Source organism: Chanos chanos, chromosome 1 (genome assembly GCF_902362185.1).
Source record: "Chanos chanos chromosome 1, fChaCha1.1, whole genome shotgun sequence".
Classification (NCBI taxonomy): Eukaryota; Metazoa; Chordata; class Actinopteri; order Gonorynchiformes; family Chanidae; genus Chanos; species Chanos chanos.
In genome coordinates this window covers 33,714,614-33,736,212 of record NC_044495.1, presented here as the reverse complement: position 1 = coordinate 33,736,212, position 21,599 = coordinate 33,714,614, and the positions used below count along the sequence as shown (strand labels likewise).

General features: G+C 40.5%; 1 protein-coding gene across 1 annotated transcript; it reads right to left on the bottom strand.

Moving 5' to 3' along the window:
• Positions 1-7: 7 nt before the first annotated feature.
• On the bottom strand, positions 8-17,719 carry oaz2a (ornithine decarboxylase antizyme 2a). Its single transcript, XM_030784130.1, is given in 9 exon segments — positions 8-2,256; positions 2,535-2,620; positions 2,899-3,071; positions 4,416-4,496; positions 4,498-4,564; positions 8,559-8,680; positions 13,760-13,844; positions 14,205-14,335; positions 17,633-17,719. Coding segments are annotated over 9 exon segments (963 nt in total). The 3' UTR covers positions 8-2,125.
• Between the last annotated feature and the right edge of the window lie 3,880 nt (positions 17,720-21,599).

Below are 21,599 nucleotides of genomic sequence, written 5' to 3'. Positions count from 1 at the left end.
CCCCCCCCCCCCCCCCCCCCGGCTGAGCATCCAGGGATGGAAGTTAAGCACAGACCTACGCTGATTCCACAGGCAGCACAGTGTTTCCATGAAGACAGAGGCTTCATCTATGGGGAATGTATTGCTGAGTGTTTGCTTTTGTAGTTATCTAACTGATAACCTAAAGCCTATAAATGGGTTGCAGAGAAACAAGTTTTATCTGTTTTTTTAAAACATTGCATTTGGAAACACATTGTACTTTCATTGAATGGGTACCGTTTCTTTGGCAATCACATCAAGTTTGTTCACACTGCAAGACATCTCAAAGTTGTGGCCCACAGCTTTCTGTGGTGTACCCATAATGCACCTGAGCTTGCATTGCATGTGTCCATCTAAAGTGACTATGACCCAAGTGTGTGGGTGGGGGAGGTTCTTTTCTGTCTATCCCTTCCTGGGCAGGTATGGGACAGTGAAGACTGATCTGGATGAGAATATTGCACTCTTATTCAGTTCAGAAAAAGGCCTTTACCAAACACACCCTCAAAAATAAGAACAAGGCTTGTTCCTTTGTAGCTTGAGAAATGCTCTTTGGGGTTGAGAGAATTACTTAAAGGGTACACTGGGTGAGCTGGAACTAAAATAAAACAGCTCAGACAGTCAAAGTTTATTGCATTATGTTGTCTCAGGTTACGTCCAAGTCTGCACTCACTGCCATCAGAAATAAATTCAGATTAACTGGAATGATTCACTCTCCGTAAAAGTGTCACTGCACCAAGACCTCAGTTTTTCTGTCAGATGAATTTTGAATGTGGTTAGGCATACGGGCTGACAACTTAGTTAAACTTAACTAAAAGTCAGTGAGAGGAGAGACTGTTGCCTAGGTCTGTGAGTGGCCATTCTACAGTTCATCATCCCATAGGACGACGCTGTGACCACCTTAGTCTGAAAAGAAAAAAAAAAATGAGTGGGCTTTGTCCTGACGCTTTTCTGAGTGTGTTACTCTGAGCTGAAAAACCCTGAGGACACACAAAATACTAATGAAAACGCTACTGCATTAAACAAGGGAGGATTCTCAGAACATAAAACGCAAACACGGCTTGGTTATCATTTCCCAAAAACAAAACTTCAGGGACATAGCTCACAATCTATAGTACTAAATTCCCTTATATACGTTACATTTCCCTAAACCAATGCCTGTTAAGAGCACATAAAGACAAAACGGTGCATGAAAATGAACCATGCACTTGTGGTTTATTTTCATGCAGTCACTCAGCCTGGAGTTTTTTTTTCTTCCCCCTTACATCACGTTTTTTTGTAAACACAGTAACACACTGTCGACAAAGGGGTGTGATAAATTGAATATAAAAGAACAAACAAGAAAACAATACTGGGCTTGTTCCACTTGCGTATGACTGACCGAAATCATGTTTCTCTGGTAACTGAGTTCATTTTGTTAGATCGCAACAAAGCTACTACAGTTTGCAAAGGTTACTTTAGTTGGTGTGTTGGAGGAAAATAGCTTACTTTATGATTGACTACATAAACTTCACTTCAAACACCTGGTACAATATAAGGAACAGGGCTAGTTTTTAATTGCCAAAAGCAATTAAAGCACTGTAACACAGAACTGTGATTGTGCCACTATGAGTAGAACTACTTCACAAGTGTACATTATCATGTTTTATCATGCATTTTGTTGCTCCTGTAACTGAACTTTACCAATAATAATTGTGTATTTAATAAAAAAGACATGGTATAAATAGGAAGATTATAGACCTTTATGTAATGTTATGTGCAACAGATCACAGGATATGCTATATTTCTCTTTGAGCACCAACCAACACCCCAGATAAAACAGCTGACATACTCTCCTGTGTGACAGTTCAGAGGGACGAGCAAGAATGAACAGCAATCGGTGGGACAGCAAGAAGGTCTGGACCAATGTGGCGATTGGTTAAATACACTCAACCAATCCCTTGAGTTCTCCAACATTCCTCAAATGTCACTTTTTGGTGTGGAGCACCCTGATCAAGGAGGTGGGTGGGAGTATAGAGAGAGAAAGACTGGAAGAGGAGAAAGGCAGCAGTGGGAGGCAGAAGTTTGACAGGGGCAAGAAGAGGAAGGGTCTTCATGGAGCAGGGTCATGCTATTCCTCATCAGAGCTGCTATGATCCATAGAGTAGACCATGAAGAGGAGGTCTGTCCGAGCTGGGACAAGAGGGTGGCCCGGTTTCACTAGCTCAAAACCCATGTAGTGGAAAGTCCTTGTTATGGATACTGAAAGACAACAGCAGAACATAAGCATCCTGTAGTTAATGTCACAGTATACTATGTTGTTGCTGGTCATTCTATCACTGTCTATCATCAATATATTCTTAAACTAAAAGCTAACTTTGATGCCAATACTTGTATATATTAAAACTATTATATACTGTACTCCAAACAGTATTATCCTGCACAAAATTACTCTAACTTAAATTTGATTACCACACTTGTAAACTCACAAACTGGTAAAAATGAGATAAAAATGAGAATTGCTGGTTGAAATGTCTTACATCGATCCTCTCTGTTTTTGCAGAACCATAGGAATACATAGTTGACTTTCAGTTTCTCCTCTGCAAACTCCAGCAGACTGGTGAGCCTGCAGGACAGAGATGACGTTGTAGCACTTTTATATAATCAGTGTGCCTTACATAATAATGCAGTAGAAGCTGCAGTGATGTCAAAATTTTGTCCCCAACACTGCTGTGCGTGCGTTTTCAATGATCTTTTTATTGGTTTAGATTTGATTTAAATATTCATGGTTAGAGCTGAAGTGTTCATGAGGACATCTAAATCCAGGGAAGCAAAATTTGGATGAAGCACTGCAGCTTGAAACAGCAGTTTGTACATTAGTTTGACTGAGAGGAAGACACATACCCCTCTTTACTGCCCTCTGGAAGTGCACCAGGAGGGATCTCCAAATAGAGACAGTCAGTAGAGAGCACTGTGTCCCAGCAGGATGTCCGCCGTTCGTTCAGTTTGTACTGGAAGTGTAGGATAGGTGGTGTGCCACTCACCAGTGCTGACTGAGTCACTGTCAACTGTTCATCCTGCAACAGAGGAGAGAGGAGATTGTACCTATACATGCACCTATAAATACACTGCTTATTGTCACTGTCAACCTACTGCCCTACAGGAGGAGACCGTATCGATAAAAAAATTGCATTATTAAGTAGTGCACAATCATGCACACAGCCTCAAACTTCCTTGGTGTATCTGGGGTCTCTAAATAAACAAGGCTATTGTTGAGATGATGAAAGAGAGAGTTCAATCACCTGCTGTAACAAAAGGCACGTTCATAGAGCCGACATCACAGGTGTGACTGATGTGTTTGAGCCTAATACTCCAGGCTCTGGCAACACAGAGAGAACTAGCACAAAAGCACTTTCCATAGCAACAGTCTCTGTGGACACAGTCAGGTGCTCTCTCTCAACATAACTAGTACTAAGAGGGAAAGGACTCGTCTTGTATGTAGGGCAGATGGAAACATAACCCCATAACCACCTATAAGCTCTGTAAAGAAGGTGAAAAAGTTCTTGTTTTTCTATTGAATCATCTTGTATTACTTATTCACTTTACAGTTCAGAAATCCAGATGTTTGTCTGCGGAGCAGTGTCTGTAAAACTAAGTTTAAGTATCCCTGACTGGGTCAGTGCATTCTCTCGCCTTTAGCATATCTAGAATGTTTGCACAGCCAATCACATGGTTTGTTACTTGTGCATGAAAAAGACCAGACTGTCCTTTCAGACTAGACTACCAAGCAACAATCAGACATACTAGTAATGGGTTACTGGAGCCTTTCAATGTAATACTCCTCGCACTACCAAATTCAGTCCAGGATAACAGGCTACAAAGACAGACACCATAATTTAGAACAAAAATGTCATGAATTCTTCTGAAGTCTGCGAAAATGATCAGGACATTCCAAAAGAATGTGCTGCAAAGTACTGTGCTCTTAAAAGTGAGACATTGTGACATAAATACAAATCTTATGTGTCACACAAGGCCAATAAAAAAACCCTGCAACTTTTATGCTATCAAAAAAAAAAACTGAACACAGAAAAATAAAACCTGTATTAGATTTATCAGAGCATGACTGATGTAGGCCAAGGAGTTTATACATACTGCATGTTTTTGAAAATACATGCATAGTTCAACATAAGTCATTTACCAACTCTATGGACACTACCCAAAGTACCATAATGTATTAATATTATTACAGATAAGGAGGGTGTATTGTATTATACTACAGGGCCATAACTGAACACATCTACTATGACAAGGTCACGTGATGATAGGTGATGTCACGGTAAAGCAAGCTGCTTACGCCCAGCACTATAACAGACCCGGACGAATACTGTCTGAGCATCGAGAGATTAGAGAGCGGGACCGACCTTGTGTAGAGGCACACCGAGAGAGTGATCCCTGCCAGTCCCTCGCCCACCCGGGATCTTTGTTAGTGGGAGAGGGGCATCAGGAACACCACAGAGGCCCTGGAGCCTGGTGCCTGGAGCAATGGAGCCTGGATCCCACTAGAGAAGAGCTGTAGCCAAGGTTGATGCCGACAAAGGAATAGAGAGTGAACGAGAAAAACAAAGAAACTAGGTTAAGTGGTGACGGTACAAGGAGAGATTATATCCAAAAACAAACTTTTTAGGTGTTGCTTCAGTTGTTCACTGTTGCACAATGATAAATTCACAAAATCCTTTAAGCTTGCACACTCTGTGATTATCATGGTTTGTGATGATCCTCAGAAAGAAAAACAACCAGACGGCTGACCAGGCGGCGAAAGTGCAGGAAGCTGCAACCTAATCGATTTCCAACTTAATGTTATGAGCAATCACATTTAAGAAACAAACTGAGAGCAGCCTCAAAAAAGAAAAAAAAAAAGAAAGAAAGAAAAAGAAAAAAAGCTGCAGCACCCATAGCAGCATCTCCACATTAGCACTGGCAGAGAAGTGTCACACGCAGGTGTCAGCCTTGTGACTTCCAGTCATGCCATTTGTGTGACGCTCAGAAACACTTAACACTGCATGCTTTACTCTGGCTAACCTTCATCTGTGACATAACAGACCTAGTTCATCATACCTTTTCTATGCTTTCTGAGAAACCACAACATGCTACCTAATTATAAGTCATTTAACCAGGATTTACACGGTGTCTCACATCTGTTCCAACAGAGTGTGCACTGGCTCATGGTCAAGCCACTAATGATAAAAATGAATGAGGCATTGGAAAAGTTGAGTTAGTAGCTGTATAAACAAAATCCAGACATAGATGCTACTGCAAAAGCCTTTTACTGGAAAAAGAAACAAACATTTTTACCCTGTTACACCTCCAAATGCTTGTATCAGAATCTATCAGCGAAACAAATCGAGAGCCAAAGAGAGACAGCTAAGGCTTATGTTCAGTCAAAAGGCATGCATCACAAACAAGCACATGATCTGTAAACAAGTCCACAAATAGCTCTGAGTCTGGGAACATGCAAACTGCTGTTTTGAATTACAGCTCAAAGTTCCAGGCCAGTAATATTAGTAGCCATCATCACTGATGTGTATTCAAAAAAAAAAAAAAAAAAAACCCTGCAGGTCACAGGTCTGAGTCTATGGCTCTGGCATATATAGCCAATGGCTTTCTGCTGCCCTGAACTGTTTGGGATATATGCAAGGGTTTTGAATGAACCCTTGAACTGGTTCATTTTAACAGGAAGCTTGAGGAACAGACACAAATTCGCAGTTCATATTTGAAGGCTCACAAACTGCCATGCTCAGCAAACTGCTCAGGACAGGGAAGAGCTGTGGTTTCCCTGCCCTGGTAACCAGCCAGGTAGCCTGGGTGACCTAATTTGCACATTGGCCAACATCAAAGAACACAGAGACGAGGTTGATGAAGTGGAAAACAAACCCATTACATTATGTCTCTGCTGCACCAACTACCCTGAGGTCTCTTTTAGCATGGTGAACAATTACAAATTAATTTTCAAAACGTAACTGTTCTCTAAGGAGCACATGAGGAAATAAAGCTCAAAGCTGCACCTGATACATACATACATATGTATAACATACCCTTTTGAGACGCTAAGCCTGTCAACGAACGAAAATGCCAGCTTGTTTTGAAAGGAAACACTCTCACCCTCTGACATTCAGAATCAGCCCCCCCCCCCCCCCCCCCCCCCCCCCCCAATTCTACAGGGTTAACTACTGCAAGATCATGATTTTCAAAGCCCCATTCCCGACATCCCGACCAGTTATACAATCTCACTTAAAAGGGGAAGTAGGTCAGTGTTTTAAAAGTGGTAAGTACATTCGCCATAACACAGGCATAAGAGTTCTAGTACGGATACAGTGTTCCTGCAGCAGGTTGATTTTAATGAACCCACTATTTCCCCTTGCACATGTATCCTAGCTTCGCACAATGGCCAGAGATGGCACAGGTTCAATGCTTGCTTGTTACTTCCCTGTTTCTGCAAAACAAGACTGCGTTAAAACAGAAGGCCTAGGCTAAATATCCACTGTAAGTAAGTGCAATCAGTTCCAGGACCAAGCAAACTTACATGGCTAATAGTTTAGCTACATTTGGACCACATGCTTACAGGCAATCAAGACTTTTCCTCATCGTTACATAAATGCTTTGAACTAAAGCAATGAATTTGGTAAGAGATAAATAGCGAAAGGTAGACTGAATGCATTCTGTTTTTTAAAAAAAAATATACATGTTATTTCATTGTACTAAGTACACAAAAGGAAAATACAGGTCAAGTGTGTAATAACAGACACATGTTTCAAGTTCCCAAACATCTAGTTTGAGGGGGTGGAATTCTGAGGGATGACACATTTTTGTGTAACCTGAGTGGTTTGCTCGTTGAGAACTCGCTGGGAATGAGGTGTGGAAATTCTGACCCCTCCCATCTCGAGACCTGGGTCTATTCCCAGTCACGCGACTTGGCAAAGGTGATCTCCTCAGGAAAAAAAACAAGTGTTGCAAGCCAATTTTCTGCTAATATAATGTTGCCTTCAGTTCAAATGAATTAAAATGAATTAACAGATACAACAGATCTCCCACCATTTTATCTCCACAGCATACACATATGAGGTGTGTTTTATCCTTGTTGTACTGAACAATGTGTGGAAAACATTTTCCCCATGTTTGATGTAAACAAAAGCGGGAATTCTCTCATCTCGAGGACTTCAGTCTTGCGCAAGCAGTTAGGCTATCTAAGTTATTTAACTTCTTAAACATTTCTCAGTATTTCTTATAAAGGACAGGGCAACAAGAGCTTTAACCATTAAGGTCAAGCAAAATTTAGAAAGTCAGATCTCATGAATCCTAACCGTCTCCTGAGTTGGCCTTAATCTTGTTACAAAGTCAAGCACGGAGGTGACTGAAAAGATTCTTTCCAGGTTTCCACTGAAGCTGTTAGCTAGACAGTTACGTAATGGAGGTCTGAGGAGGGGCAGCTGATATCTGCAACTGGCAGATAGGTCATAATAAAGAGCCTGCGTCCATTCCGAGTTGCTAATGATAACAAACATCAACTCAGCATTTGGAGCCTAATTCAGATGATACAGCCACTGTAATATTCCTGGCATCGATTATCCTCACCCCTTGTGTGGTCCCAGGCACCTCACGCGGAGCAATTTCCCCTACCGTACGTGTCATCAAAGCCGATTAAAAATGAAAGCAATCCACAGTGCCCTAATAGGTCGCTGTCTGCGAACAGGATATAACTATAGTCCACAGGATGCACAGTACAGTACAGGATGAGCCGTACAGGATGGAACAATAATAATGTCTCTTAGTGGTACCTCTGACTATAAACAAAACGTCACCGACTCACTGTTGTCTCACTAACTAGCGCATCACTGATGACCACAACACCGCAAGTAACTGCCTCAGATTTCTGTTAGATACAGCTGAGTATAATGTGGTACGTACAGAGCGGAAATGTTTTCCTTTTTTTCTTTAGTTTGGCTGGTAACTTGATCCGTCTCCTCAGCTGAATAAAAAAAACTCTTTTCTCCGAGTCCAGACAAACACACCTCTTGCTTCCCCATCACAATTAAGACTATCTGCCTCTAGACTACTTTTTAGCAATGTCTTTAATTATACTGAAGGAAAAGGAAGAAAGAAAGAAAGAAAGAAAGAAAGAAGGAAAGAAAGAAAGAAAGACAGACAGAAAGACATGAACAAGCTAGGTCGGTATGTTCAAAAGGTTTAAAGTATCCTGACAAATAATTTACACACACAGACTTGCACAGTAACATAGCCACTGGCCAGCATTAATTAAAAACGCAAAATCGAAAACAAAATTAAAAAAAACAAAAACAGTGGGCTAGTGCACGCAAACGCATGCTGAATACCCTGCACAGCGTCTGGATATTACAAGTTTGCGTGGTGCATGGTAAAATAACTATGGTTAGTACTTAGCAACGACAACAAATGTAGTTATTATGTCAATATCAACTAAATTATTCAAACGTCTGGCTACTGGATCACATGCACAGGGATACAGAAAAATAGTCACATTCTCCCCGTACCTCTCCTCTGTATTACGCATGATCTCCTCAAAGAAATGGCCAACTGAGAGTTTGTGGTGACAACCGAAGTAAGTACTGTTTAGAAGAAGCTCCACAAAATCACCATTCGTAAAATACCCGAACTAAAGAAACGTCTCCAGCTTTAACGCAAAGGTAGACACCTGCCACACAATACACTAACGTAGTCCTCCACCAACACCACGCTCATCAGACTGATTCAGTGCAAATGGCTTTACGGGTTATTTAAAGGCTAGGCTGTGGAATTGTGGGAAAGCAGAGACGAGGAAGTTTTTAAGTCTAGTCTCCGTGCGCCACGAATGTAGGCGAAGGGAGTCGAACTGCAAACGGGGTCGAGACTACACTAAAAAATGTCATTAACTTCTGGTTACTGTGGATGTTTTTTAAGTAGTTCACTAGTTATTATGAAAGACAAAGTTTGCTGACTTATTCTTCATAAACATCATCGTCTTTTACCATTTAGGTTTTAGGATTGTTTTCATAGTAGCACAAGTTGGAGGCATATCATATTCCAGCTCATTTGCACTGACAATACTGTGACCACGCAGTTTTTTTTTTCCTAATGGAATGCTTGTGTCTTTGTTGTTGTTACTTTAATGTGCACAAATGTGCGCGAAATCCAATTTATTAGCCATTGATCAAATAAAATGATACAGTTTAGACTTTGCAAATATATTTCAAAGTGCATACAGAAAATCTGTACAGAAAGACTGTTATTTAGTCAGTGCATCACATTTAGTATTAATTAATGGTGATTTGTAACATTATGTAAATCATATTTTCCATTCCCTACATGTGCAAAATTCTGTAAATTTAGGTAAACTAAAATTAAAGTTGTTCCAAGCATTAACCAGCACATACAGTTCCACATTTGAATCCCAGTTGTGTCATGGCCCTCTTGTTGAGTGTGGCTGGAAGTCCAAGGGTCTGCAGTTCATCAGGTTCCTCTCAACTCCAGTTTCAACTTTTTTGCAGAAGACCACCAGTTATCCCCATGGACACTGAAGTACTTTGTCCTATTCTTTTTACACTCTATCCAATGTAATGCCCTGATCAATGCCAGTGAGAGCCAGCCCCATAACACGAATCTGTGACGAATCTGTATTCATATGGTGGCCAGAGAGTTCCATTTGGCTTTACCAGACCACAAAATGTTTTGCCATATAGCTGCAATTCAAATTAATTCATTTAAAGAGGAAAACGTTTCACAGTAGGTGTGGTTTATTACAAGCACCGTGCATTACCTGTGAGTGAAAATGGTAGACATCAACAGTAAACACTGGTGTTAGGGACAAAAAAATATAAGACTCATATCCAACATGTTCACCTCACATTGCCTCATCGTGATTACTCCTGTCACAGAATTCTCTTGTGGTAAAAATTTAGGTTGAACCACAGCACCTTGCCATGCTAGACGCATGCATGGAAAATAATTATGTAAGGGTAAAGATGAAAACAACCCTCAGTCAAGTGGATTACCAGATTAGTAACACAATCCCAGGCTTACCATTTGATCTTGGCAATGAATTGGGCAGAAATCAGTCAGTTACTGGGTAAGAGTTTGATCCTGATGGAGCACCCCATTGGACTGAGCTTCTCAGAATGCTACAGGCTTGTGTTTCAGTGGAAAATATGCAGAATTACATCAAATCCGATATAAAAGCCAATAATCGCCACTCTTTTGTGATGACAATGATGACTTGTGCTCAAAATGGCTGTGCTGGTAGTAATGTATAATTAACTGCCATTATTACTTATTGTGATGCGTCTGAATTTAATAAGAATAAGAATAATGGCACAGTTTGGTGAGATCAGGAAAACACCAGCGTGGTCACACATGCATACATCACTCAAACCACAAGTATATTTATTTCTTTTCATCGGCCAACAAGGTATTCCTTCTTGCAAGTTGTACTGACAGGTAGCGAAGTTTCATTCATTTTGCAGTGGACACAGGCTCATTAAGAATTGTCTCCATAAGCTATAATTGGGTTAAATGTGACAGGCTGGGGTAAGTCAGTAAATGTAAGTCTGGGTGGCAATGACTAGAAAATCAATGAAGAAAAGAATCAATACAATCCAGTTGCATATGAGAAAAAAATACTTATAATTACAACGGTATTGGCTCAGAAGTTATGATATATTCTGGTCAAAATTAACAGGAGGTGCAACATTATTCTCTTGTCCACAAGAAAAGTCTTTAAGTGACAGAGGTAACTGATTAACTGAAACATTTGACAATGACAAACGGACATTTGTTTTCCACTCTCTAATTTATTAATTTGCAAGGTAAGTGGACCATTTTTAGCAATGCTAAGATGGATGAAAGAAATGATAAAATGTTAATACTGAATAAATTAATTTGTAATATCAGATACTGAAAACTGACAACACATCAAACATGAACAAATCCATTTCATATAACAATGGAAGGCTGTATGAAAGATGTCATTGCTCTTGCCTACAGTCCCAATGAATGTACATGGCTGCAATTACAGGCTCATCCCTGGCCATTCACTTGTGTGTTATTTATTTTCTGTTTCTCTTTCTATGAATAGAGTTGATAAGAGGTGCTGTTTGTGGGTTGTTTTTTTTTTTTTTTTTGTACTGCATAGATCAACTGGAACACAGCGTAACACCTAACCCAACAATGTAGAGGCACAACTTCTGCCTGGCTAACAGAAGCTCACATTCAAAATGTTGCCATTTATTATTCAGCAGAAAGGTGAAGAAAGCCTTGGAAACTGCACAAAGGGAGGTGTATGAACAGATAGATCTGGACACTACTGATGGAAAGAGCCTGCCACTGTTACCTTAGTGACAACTGCCAGACCCTTCAAGCACCAAAAAAAGAAAGAAAAAAACCCCTCAAAAAACAAAAAAAAACAGTACAGGATCAACTAGAAATGGCACTTAACGCTACTGTGTCCGTAATACAATGCGATAATAATTGGTGTAAAATGAAGAACGTTTCAATGAGGTATCTTTTAATCTTTCTACATTAAAGTTTATGAGTTTTGTCAAAACATATGACACAATAAAACCTAAATGTGCTCCTCTAAAAGAAACAAGAGAGAAAGAAGACTATTATCTAAAGTCTAGATTCTAACACTAAACTCAGGACAAGTACAGAGAGGGAGAGAGAATAGAGATGATAAAGAACACAGCCCTATAAGGACAATTCTTCTGAGAATTAGCTTCAGAGGAACATAATGTGCTTAGTAGGTGGTTGCACAACGCTGGCATCAATACAAACACAGCGGGGTGGCTAACAGTATCCACTGGTTGATTTGTCAACAAATGGGTGCCAGACAAACAGTATAAACTTATGTCAGAGAGTGTTGTCAAAATCTACAGTTTCACCACCATTTAGGACATTGTTATTCAAGCATGTCATGGCACTCTGACACACCCTCCACCACATAGTGATGGACAACAAGAAGATGAAAAGATTCCTAATGACTGATATAGATATTCCAGATGTCACCAATGTCACATTAGAGCAAACTGTGAATACAAAACCAGTGAATACAAAACCGGTGAATACAAGGACCTCAAGGTGAAATCAAGGTCGCTAGGTTGTGGGGAACAAAAACACAATGAGCTCCAACAGTATTCACAATCTTTAGAACAATCAAGAATGGATTAGAGAAGAATCTAGAGCAGCTCCCAGGCTGTCACAGAGCCAGCAAAGTGTAGATTATGCCATTAAAGACGAGCCTATACATCCTTGGGAAAGAACATTTCTTATGGACCACTGATTTGTCTTAGATAGATAAGTCAGTCAAAACTGTAAGGAATAATCTTAATAGTAAAAATGTTTTTTTAAAAATGCTAACGCTACAAAAAAGAAAAAAGAACAAGAGGAAAGGATTGGCCATAAGATTAAGAAAGAATGAAACAACGCAAATCATAATAATAGTCAGGGTAGAAGGTACCGTCAAATTACACATAATTTGAAGGTAACATTACAAAAAGAAATATAACTATTTACATGAGCTGGCATCTCACCTCATTGTTTTTTCTTGACTATATTTTGTATGATTGCAGAATTCTTAACTGCATGTTCTGTTGTGTGTAGGCACTGATAAGTTTCATCTGCCCAGATACTAAATGGGATCCTCTTGAGACTTTCAAGAGTAGACTGTATTGAGAGAGAGAGAGAGAGAGAGAGAGAGAGAGAGAGAGACCTTTAAAATGTTCCTTTAATATACCACTGCTAAAACCAGGAAGCCAGTGCATGGACAGATACCTTGTCCTCAGAGAACTTCAGCAGGCTCATAGGAAGTTTATCTTGAATGAGGAAAACAGAAAATAGATAACTAAATAATTATATTGAGGGGAAAAAATAAACAACACAAATCAAACAAAAGGCTGAAAAGAGGTGGAAAATACATGGGGAGAGGCTACTTGCAACATTGTTTAACAACTGACTTTGACAACACTCTACCCCACCACTTCACACAGTCCTTTTTATTTTTTTTTTTTTAACCCATTTTGTTTTGGAAGTGTTCAAGTCCCCTCTCAGCTAGTAGCACAGAACTTCTATTTTCAGTAAGTCGAGAAGACAGAAGGACCGACACTGTATGAGCTGACTCTTTCCTAGTGATTTTGCCATCTGTGACGGCCATCTTTGCCTGCCCAAATAAAAGTGTTTAAAAGGGCACACACATGCTTTCTGACAGTGACATATGTGTGTTCTGGCCTATAAATAAAAAATATTGGATTAAACCCTATCTTAATTTATCACTCTGGCTATTTAACAGTTGAAACATTGGCATCAGCCTCCAGGGCCGGCTGCAAGATGCAACGACTTAGGGGGCATTTGAGATTTGAAAGGGAGCAAACGTGTACATTATGATTAGGCTACAGTTAAAACTGAGGGGGCAAAATTTTATCTGAGAGGGCTGTGCCCCCTTTTGCCCAACCCCACCCCCCACCCCCCAGGGTGCTGGCCCTGTCAGCCTCTTACATTTGTAATAACAAATGAAAAACTTTTTTCTTCCTGCAAAGGCATGCTCCTCCACCACTATTGGATCCAGGTGTGCCCTGTGTTTATTTAAAGCTATTGCAACATGCATGATCTCCAGCTGCAGGTTGCAGCTCTCTTTACTCAGCTCGGGGTTTTGTGCAAGGTCCTAAAGCCATCATTCTCAGATGGGTCTGGTCTTGTCAGACCTCACCATCTGGATCTCTTCATTCTTGGTAGGGAGAGGAGGTGCTTCATATTTGACACAATGAAGGTATAGAGCCTTGTTGTCTGTACTGCTAAAAAAAACCCAAAGTAAGCATATGAGGCCCCTGTGTGAGCAAGGCGCCTGCAGACAGTTGGTACAGCTGGAAGGAACTCAGTCAGCAGTTTTTTTTTTTTTTTTTGTGCTTGCCAGACTGACCGCATCCAGCCCTCTACTGTAAAAAGGTATGATGATTCTGTCGTTCCTATAGCAGTCACAAGCACAAAACACAAAGACACAGATTCAAAAACACAATCAAGGAGAGAGAGGGAGAGAGAGAGAGAGAGAGAGAAGGAGGGAGAGAGAGAGAGAAAAAAAGGGGGGGGGGGGTCCCAGGAAAGTATTTTATTTAAGTTTGTACTTCTGTTCGTATCTTATTATTTCTGTTATGTGCCCAGTGAGGTTCTTCGTCTTGGATAATTTATAGCTGAGTAAATGCTCCTTTTCAGCTGCTCTTCGTCTCTGGGACTTATCTAAGCTGTTTCCATCCAGCACACGTGCCTGTGCCACGTTTCTCACACTACCCTAGAATGAGATACACAAACATATCTCATACTAAATTCCACCAAACTGGGAAGCTTTTCTATCATTTCCATCTAATCTCTGCACTGCCTGTGCACTGCGAGCAAACGAATCTGCTCTGAAGCTTACTGTAGATTCTTCAACAGAACAAAGCAACCTTCAAGTTTCAGTGTTCCCACTCCACCTTCCACTGTTTACAGGTCGACACCTCTGACCCCAGTGATCACTCCGCAGCACACTCCTCTACTTAAGAGGTCCTGAAAGAGGATAGCTCAATAGGTGCCAGAGACTTGGTGCAACCTGTACAATGAAATATTCAGCAGCCCTGAGCTGAGAACAAAAGAGGAAAAAATGTACCAAACGAAGACTGTCTCCTATTACCAGATGGTGGGGCCAGATAATGGAAAATGGTTGGAAAAATCAGGGTTCTGGCATCCAAACAATCACTGATCTCTCACAGGGGAATACTTGTACACTTCTGCATGATCCTCACAAATGCATAAATGTCTCCGTTCATCTGACAGATTCTGGACACTCAGAATGATTATCTGTAGATGCAGAAGGGCCATGTCTTCTATTGTATTCTCTGGACAGCCTCCTTGATCTAATTAAAGGCTCCATTGTTTTTCTTCTGGCGCACTCTTATGTCCGGGAAATGTATATTTACCCATGTCAGGTAATCGCAACAAACACAGATTAGTCGAGATAAAAAATTCCTCACAGACCTGATTGTCTTGATTGTATGGTGGGGAGGACTTTGCCTGTAACTTGCAACTTGCTGTGGTACTTGGTAATATCAGTTTGAGTCATGTTTGTTTAAAGGACAAAATTTAGTTTATTCTATGAATAGTGTTCAACTGCAAACATGTTTGACCTTGATCTCTTTTCCCATCCCCTCTCTCAATCTCTCCCTCTCTGTGTCCTCTGCCTTTTCTTTGTGTTAGTTTTCACTCGATTCATCTTCATTATATAAAAACGTTCAATTAGAAGGTCCATTACATTGTTTTTTTGTTTTCTTTTTGCTTTTTTTTTTACAAAGACTCTTTCACCAAGATACAAACAACCACAGGAGATCCCTTATCACCATACCTACACTAGGAATGCCATGTCAGAGCCAGATCTGCTGTCTGGCCTCCCTCTGTATTCAAGCAGCCAGACTACACTGACAATATGCATGTTTGAATGGATTTATTTTGCACAGGTGCAAGTCACCAGTAATTAGCGTCTAGCGCTTTGGTTCCTATTGTAAATATAGAGCCCATGTCACAACTTATTGATGGTATTTTTTTTAAGAACAATCCTGAGAAGAAACCTATTAAAAGCAGGATTAAATTACTTTAAGACCCCACTCAAGGACTTCTGTGATTGCAAAGTCCCTCCTCAGGAAAATTACTTAGCATGACAATTCTGTACCATCAGCTGATATTCAGTGTACTGCACTGACTCTGATGTCGGCCGACAGTGTTTCATGACACATGCCGCTATACTGTGCTCTCGTAGACATCAGCCAGGGAGTATCGCTTGCTGGGCTGTGCTAGGAGTCAAGTTCAAGAGAGGTAATCATGTATCACTGCATCAGAAGGAACACCGGTGCTGCTCAGCCAGCTCTTTGGCACAGTGTCTCTTCCATACTGAAACAAACTCCACCGCAGGACATAGTCTGTACAGCTCACCCATGGAGGCCAGGTTTCCATGGTAAGCTTCCACGGGAATACCCCCCACTAACTAAGCATAGCTTGAGGCTCTGTGACCCCCCCCCCGCCCCCACCCCCAGCTGATCTTAGATTGGTGGTAAATAATAAACTGCTGGGCAGGCAGGACGAGATGCTGCATGCTTACACAGACGTCAAACTCCAGTCGTTGAGCAACACACTGACTGCAGTATTTATCTCAACTGTGGACTGCGCCAACTGACTTTGGTGGTTGGGCATTTTCCTTACTCCTGGTGGTGAGCTAATTAGCGATATCATGTGGTGTAATTCATAGTGTGAACAAATGTGCAGGTGTATTCTAAAGAGAAACATTGGCCTGTTTTTGTGACAGAATTGCTTAAGTGAGAAGAGTGGTTTTTGTATGTTGAAATCAAAAGTGAAAATGCAGATTTCCATCCTCACTAAATTTTCAGTTGAATTGTTTTTGATGCCAAACTCTGTAATGATGACTGAGACTTATACTATGTTGCACATGTATTGTGTGCTAGTTAATCCTAATGTGCTTCTGATTTCTCAAAAAAAAAGGTCTGGCCCATGGTTTCAGCCCATACTTTCAGGCTTTAGTTAGCTGTGAAGCGCAGCCTGGGCTCACAGAGAAAAAGCTCCAAACCCTCGTTCATCCTCCATAGCCACTAAATCGTTGCAGGTATTGCTTTTGTTCTGTCATAGCTGATACCCTGTAGAGAAACTAGGTATGAAGACAGCTATGTCAGCTCTTGTAACCTTATAAGTTACCTTTCCATCTGAAATGTTGCCAAGGTGATCAGTCCCAGTTGACCTTGCGTGAGCATGTTCTGTACCAGCACAGCCGATGCAGAGATCGCTTTCAGACACGTGGACAATTTGCAGCAATAATTGCCAGATTGATCTAACTGAGAGACACCAGAGGCAGAGGGAGGAGGTGACAAATGGAACACTGTGTCCCACAGAGAACCCGAGGAGGTGAACAGAGAATTAACATATGAGATCACCCAGCTGTGCCATGATGGATCACTATATCACACTGCACACTGCTAATGTCAAACCTAGAATGTAAGTGAAGCTTTCCTTTATAAGTTTGATTGATGATAATTTAGGTTTTGTGCTTACCTCACTGAATGGAATGTCTTGGTAAAACACTTTTAACCATAATAGGAGGTTACCTTTAATACGGTGAAAATGACATTTTTTCCTTAATTTTTGTTTTCTTTTTGTTTTCTTTTCTTTTTTTCTTACTTTAAATGAGGTTGAAGTAATAAATATTTGCAAATGTTTATATTGCTCTTATGAAACTTTTGAACTGATATAATCAATGGATATTTGTTGTATGCAAATAATTCTATACTGCCAAATGCCAAAGGTGATGAAATCAAAGGCCAGATAGCATGTTTTTTTGTTGTTTTTTTTTTAATTTATGCTAAAAAAACCCTCTCTAACCCTGAAATTCTGGCAGCTGTTACACTTCCTCTTTTCCCATCACAATTTTGTCTATATTTATGTTATGTTTCCGAGAAAAATTGGACAATCTGTAAACCACCCCCCCCCCCAACTCTCATGAAAAAATGACAATTATAAACCAACCTGTTCTACAACAGATGTGTTTGTTTACCCAAATTAGCTCACTGTGAATGGGATCTAGGCCTTCAGCTACATCCTGCCAGGTCCTCTGTGAGTGGTCGAGGTGCAGGAAGGGCATGAGGTCGTGGTAACTCTCTGGCTATGTTGGCCCCAGGTCCCTGAGAAATGCTTCCATTTAAAATGCCAGAAACACTTAGAGGAAAGAGAAAAGAAAAGAAAAGAAAGAAGTGAGGAAACTGAAGAACAATGAAATGCTGCTTTCACACATCCAGCATCTCTCTCTCTCTCTCTCTCTCTTTTACACACACATTCACACACTATATCTCCTTCTCCAATACACACTCACATACGCACACACAAACAAATCACAATGTGCAGGCTGGATCTGGGCGGGGAATTTCTGGGAGTGTGACGTTCAATTCTCTGGACCTGGAAGCCCATTCAGGAAAAAAAAAAAAGAGCAGTCCCTTTCTCACAGTGAAGTTTCCCACGATGTCAAGGCCACTGTTTACATCTTCACTGCTGATTTATTTCCCCATTTACTGTCCGAACGAATAAATATCCTTTAGTGAGCAACACATGTTTGCCTTCCCTTCATATTTGATCCAAACCCTCATAACTATATAATACCATCCACTTTTATTTTATTTTGTTCAGACCTTGCTGTCATTTGAGGTTTAAGCTGATGCAAAATGCATATTAGAGAAAAACACTGGTCTGTCTATTGTTAGAAGCAGTTTTTGCTCACGTCAGGAGGTGCTCTAGTCATAATGATTTATTACTAAACAGATTTTTTTTGCGTGATAAAAGATTTGTACTGGCTCTGTATTTACGAGATCAAGTTCCTGATAAACGACTTCATTACCAATGAAGTTTTCGTTTCAGCAATATGGAAATTGTTTGCTCTGTTACGTTCAGAATGTCATGAACTCCATGTTAGAACGTAGCTTTAAAAGCATTGCAAGAGACAACAAATATGACACTAATGTGAACTTAATTAGCAATCATACATCTCAGTTTATAGATCTGAGTCTGAATTTTGGATGCCAACTACCAGCTATTAAAGCCACTGCCAACACCAGGTTATGGGACTGACTAATTCATTCTGTATCATGGTGTAACTGACTAATTATGACATGCCAGATAATGTAGTATTCTTGACATTGGCACAATTCCTTGAAAACAATGTCCACTAAAAGACTTTTGTCTAAAATAGCATCACAGTTTTTCAACAACAACCTGCAACATTCCTCACAGCCCTAATCTCTGCGGTTCTGACACAAAGCCTCCTGAGGGAACTATGTCAGATATGTCCGGTGCATCACACACTACCCAGAAGAGCCTGTATGGAGTAGAATAACACCATTTCACTGCAGCAGGCCTGCACAATCCAAATCAGCCCCAAACTAGGCCAGGCTGCACAACAGGGGTTTAGCTTGGTCCATATTTGTGCCGACTGTGGGGAATTCTTTCCATAACTTCCCTGCTGGTGAGCCACTGTATGCGTGACTGAGCTCGAGCAAAACAAAAAAGGCGTCCCAGTACAGGACTATGTCCCTGGGTCAGAACAAGTACAAAAGAATCACATTCTTGGTAAGCTGATCTTATAACCTTGTGTTTCCAGTTGTGGTCTACTACAACGAATTGCAATAGGAGTACAAAGATTTTCGGTTTGTAGGACCATAAATATGATTTACAAAAGCAACAAAAGACAATAATTGAACACCTACAGATATACTTGTGTATTCTGATATTTGTTAAGTGTATCAGCACGTAGCTGCTTTTTAAAGGGTGTGCTGGTTGGGTCCTATTTCTGTATATATTTTTATCTTTTTTTTTTTTTTTTTTTTAAATTGAGGTTTGGCTGAACTGCACGGCTAGCATGCAACATTATGTGCTGGAAAACATGTAAACCGGATGCCTTTCCATTAAGAGGAAGCTCCAGAGCAGTCCATGAAATGAGCACCGGACAGAGAGAGATCAGTATGTACGTGACTCCTGGCCTCTCTCTCTCTCTGTCTCTGTTTCTCTCTGTCTCTCTTTCTCTTCCTTTGCATTCAGACTGTGTTTTGCTTTGCCTTATGCTGTACTCAAAACACTCCTATGAAACTGTATAATGATCAAAACCTCTTTGGCCACAAACATCAACATAATTTCAACTCTTCTGAAGAAACAATACAAGTAAATTTGAGGAGACTACGTGTATCTTTCACTTACTGTTGCTGGATTCCTGCCATGGAGTGTTTCTGCTACTGGTCAGTGTTTGTTAGTGCTGGATAGTCTTTCATGGGGATGTGAAACGACAAACAAACAAGCAGACCCTTGACATCCAAAAGAAGCCAAGCTATTTAAAACAAGATCTTTAGAAGTTTCTCGAAGCACGATGACCTGAAATTCCTTTGGCTCCCATTTGGGACCTAGTCACAACATTTGTGTCACTGCTGAAAAACACTGCTGTTTTTCAAAGACCACAATCTCACATATTTTTTATAATGATTGAGCCTGTCCATTGGATGCAGATTCCATGCTCAGGATAATTATATACTTGACATTTTTTCCCATAACCCATATTTAGATCCTCCTTTATTGGCCCATATCATTATCTTATGAGGCCTTATGTTTTGATAGATGTGTAATTTACAGTTAATCTCATCGAATTAAGGGTAGACCTAAAGCATTTTAATGCTTTAATTAGGGATGCATCATCTTTTCTCCCATAACTTTATAAATGCTTAGCATTGAGCAGCCCGTTCTCTGTAAAAGCCGCAGTGACTCAGCTCCCAATGCCTCTGATCTGAAACCAATCTAACGCTCCTCTGGGTGCTATATGTCATTATGGAAACTATTTTGGGGCTGAATCTGCCACAGACTCTGTAAAACTCCACAAGCAGGGAGCTGTTTACTAGCCGTGGTGCCTCTATTGGCCTCAAATGCTCCTGAGCCGAGACTCTTCTGATGGATCTCCCATTGTACCCTGCTAATGTGTTTGTTACAGTGGCTTCAGGTGATATACCAATGGCAGTGGTGCATTTAAAGGTAAAAGAAAACAGAGGAAATGTCTGAATGGAAGGTTCAAAAGGGAGTTGTTGAATGGGATAGCCAGTAAACACGTGCCCTAGCAGACATGGAATAAATCTGGTAATGTGGGATTAGGCATTACATTCCACTGTAATGAATGACTAATGTCTCAATGACTAAGCACTGATTCATGGGCAGAGGCATGTAGCTTGACTGGAAAACATAAACTAAAATAGACATTAATAAGCTACAGGGTGTGATGCAGTGATGTTCTCTCCCAGGTTTGTATTGTATGCAAATCAGTAAACTGTATACATGATGCATGTGTGCCCCATAGCAGATGCATTTGTTCAGCATGAATACTTTCATACATTTTGAATCCTGAATCTTAAACTGTGTGTGTGAACTCTTGAACCAAAAACATGATGTGTAAAAAGAAGGAGTTGCAGTGCAGTCAGGGCACCCTTTTAGAAGGTAACAGTGAGTGTGTTCACTGTGGTTTATGATGTGTTCATGTGAAAATTGTCCTTGGGAATATAGTGATCTTAAATGTCCCCTCAGGAATGGGCCACAAGTACCAAATCACATTACGCAAGACTGTCTATTTATGCAATCCACTCTCCTCTGAGCCCCTTGCTCAAATATAAACACCCAGGGAGAGAGAGAGGGAGAGAGAGAGAATGGCTGACCCCGATGCAAATGAGGATGGATGTGGCCACTGTTGCCTGGACACAAGGAATCGAACCATGCCTGGGATCCACACCGTGCTGCATAAATGCATTTGGCTGTATACCATCTCAGCAGAAACAGGACATGAATATGGAATAATTCATGCCTGATTATTGCTCTGTTCCAAATCTGTGCCTATATGTTATTCCAGACACTTTACTGAAAATCTAAGAGTAATGACATACATTTTCATGCAAGAGATATATTAGACCAGTTACTATATTTTTGCTAATGTGTTCATAGTTTACACC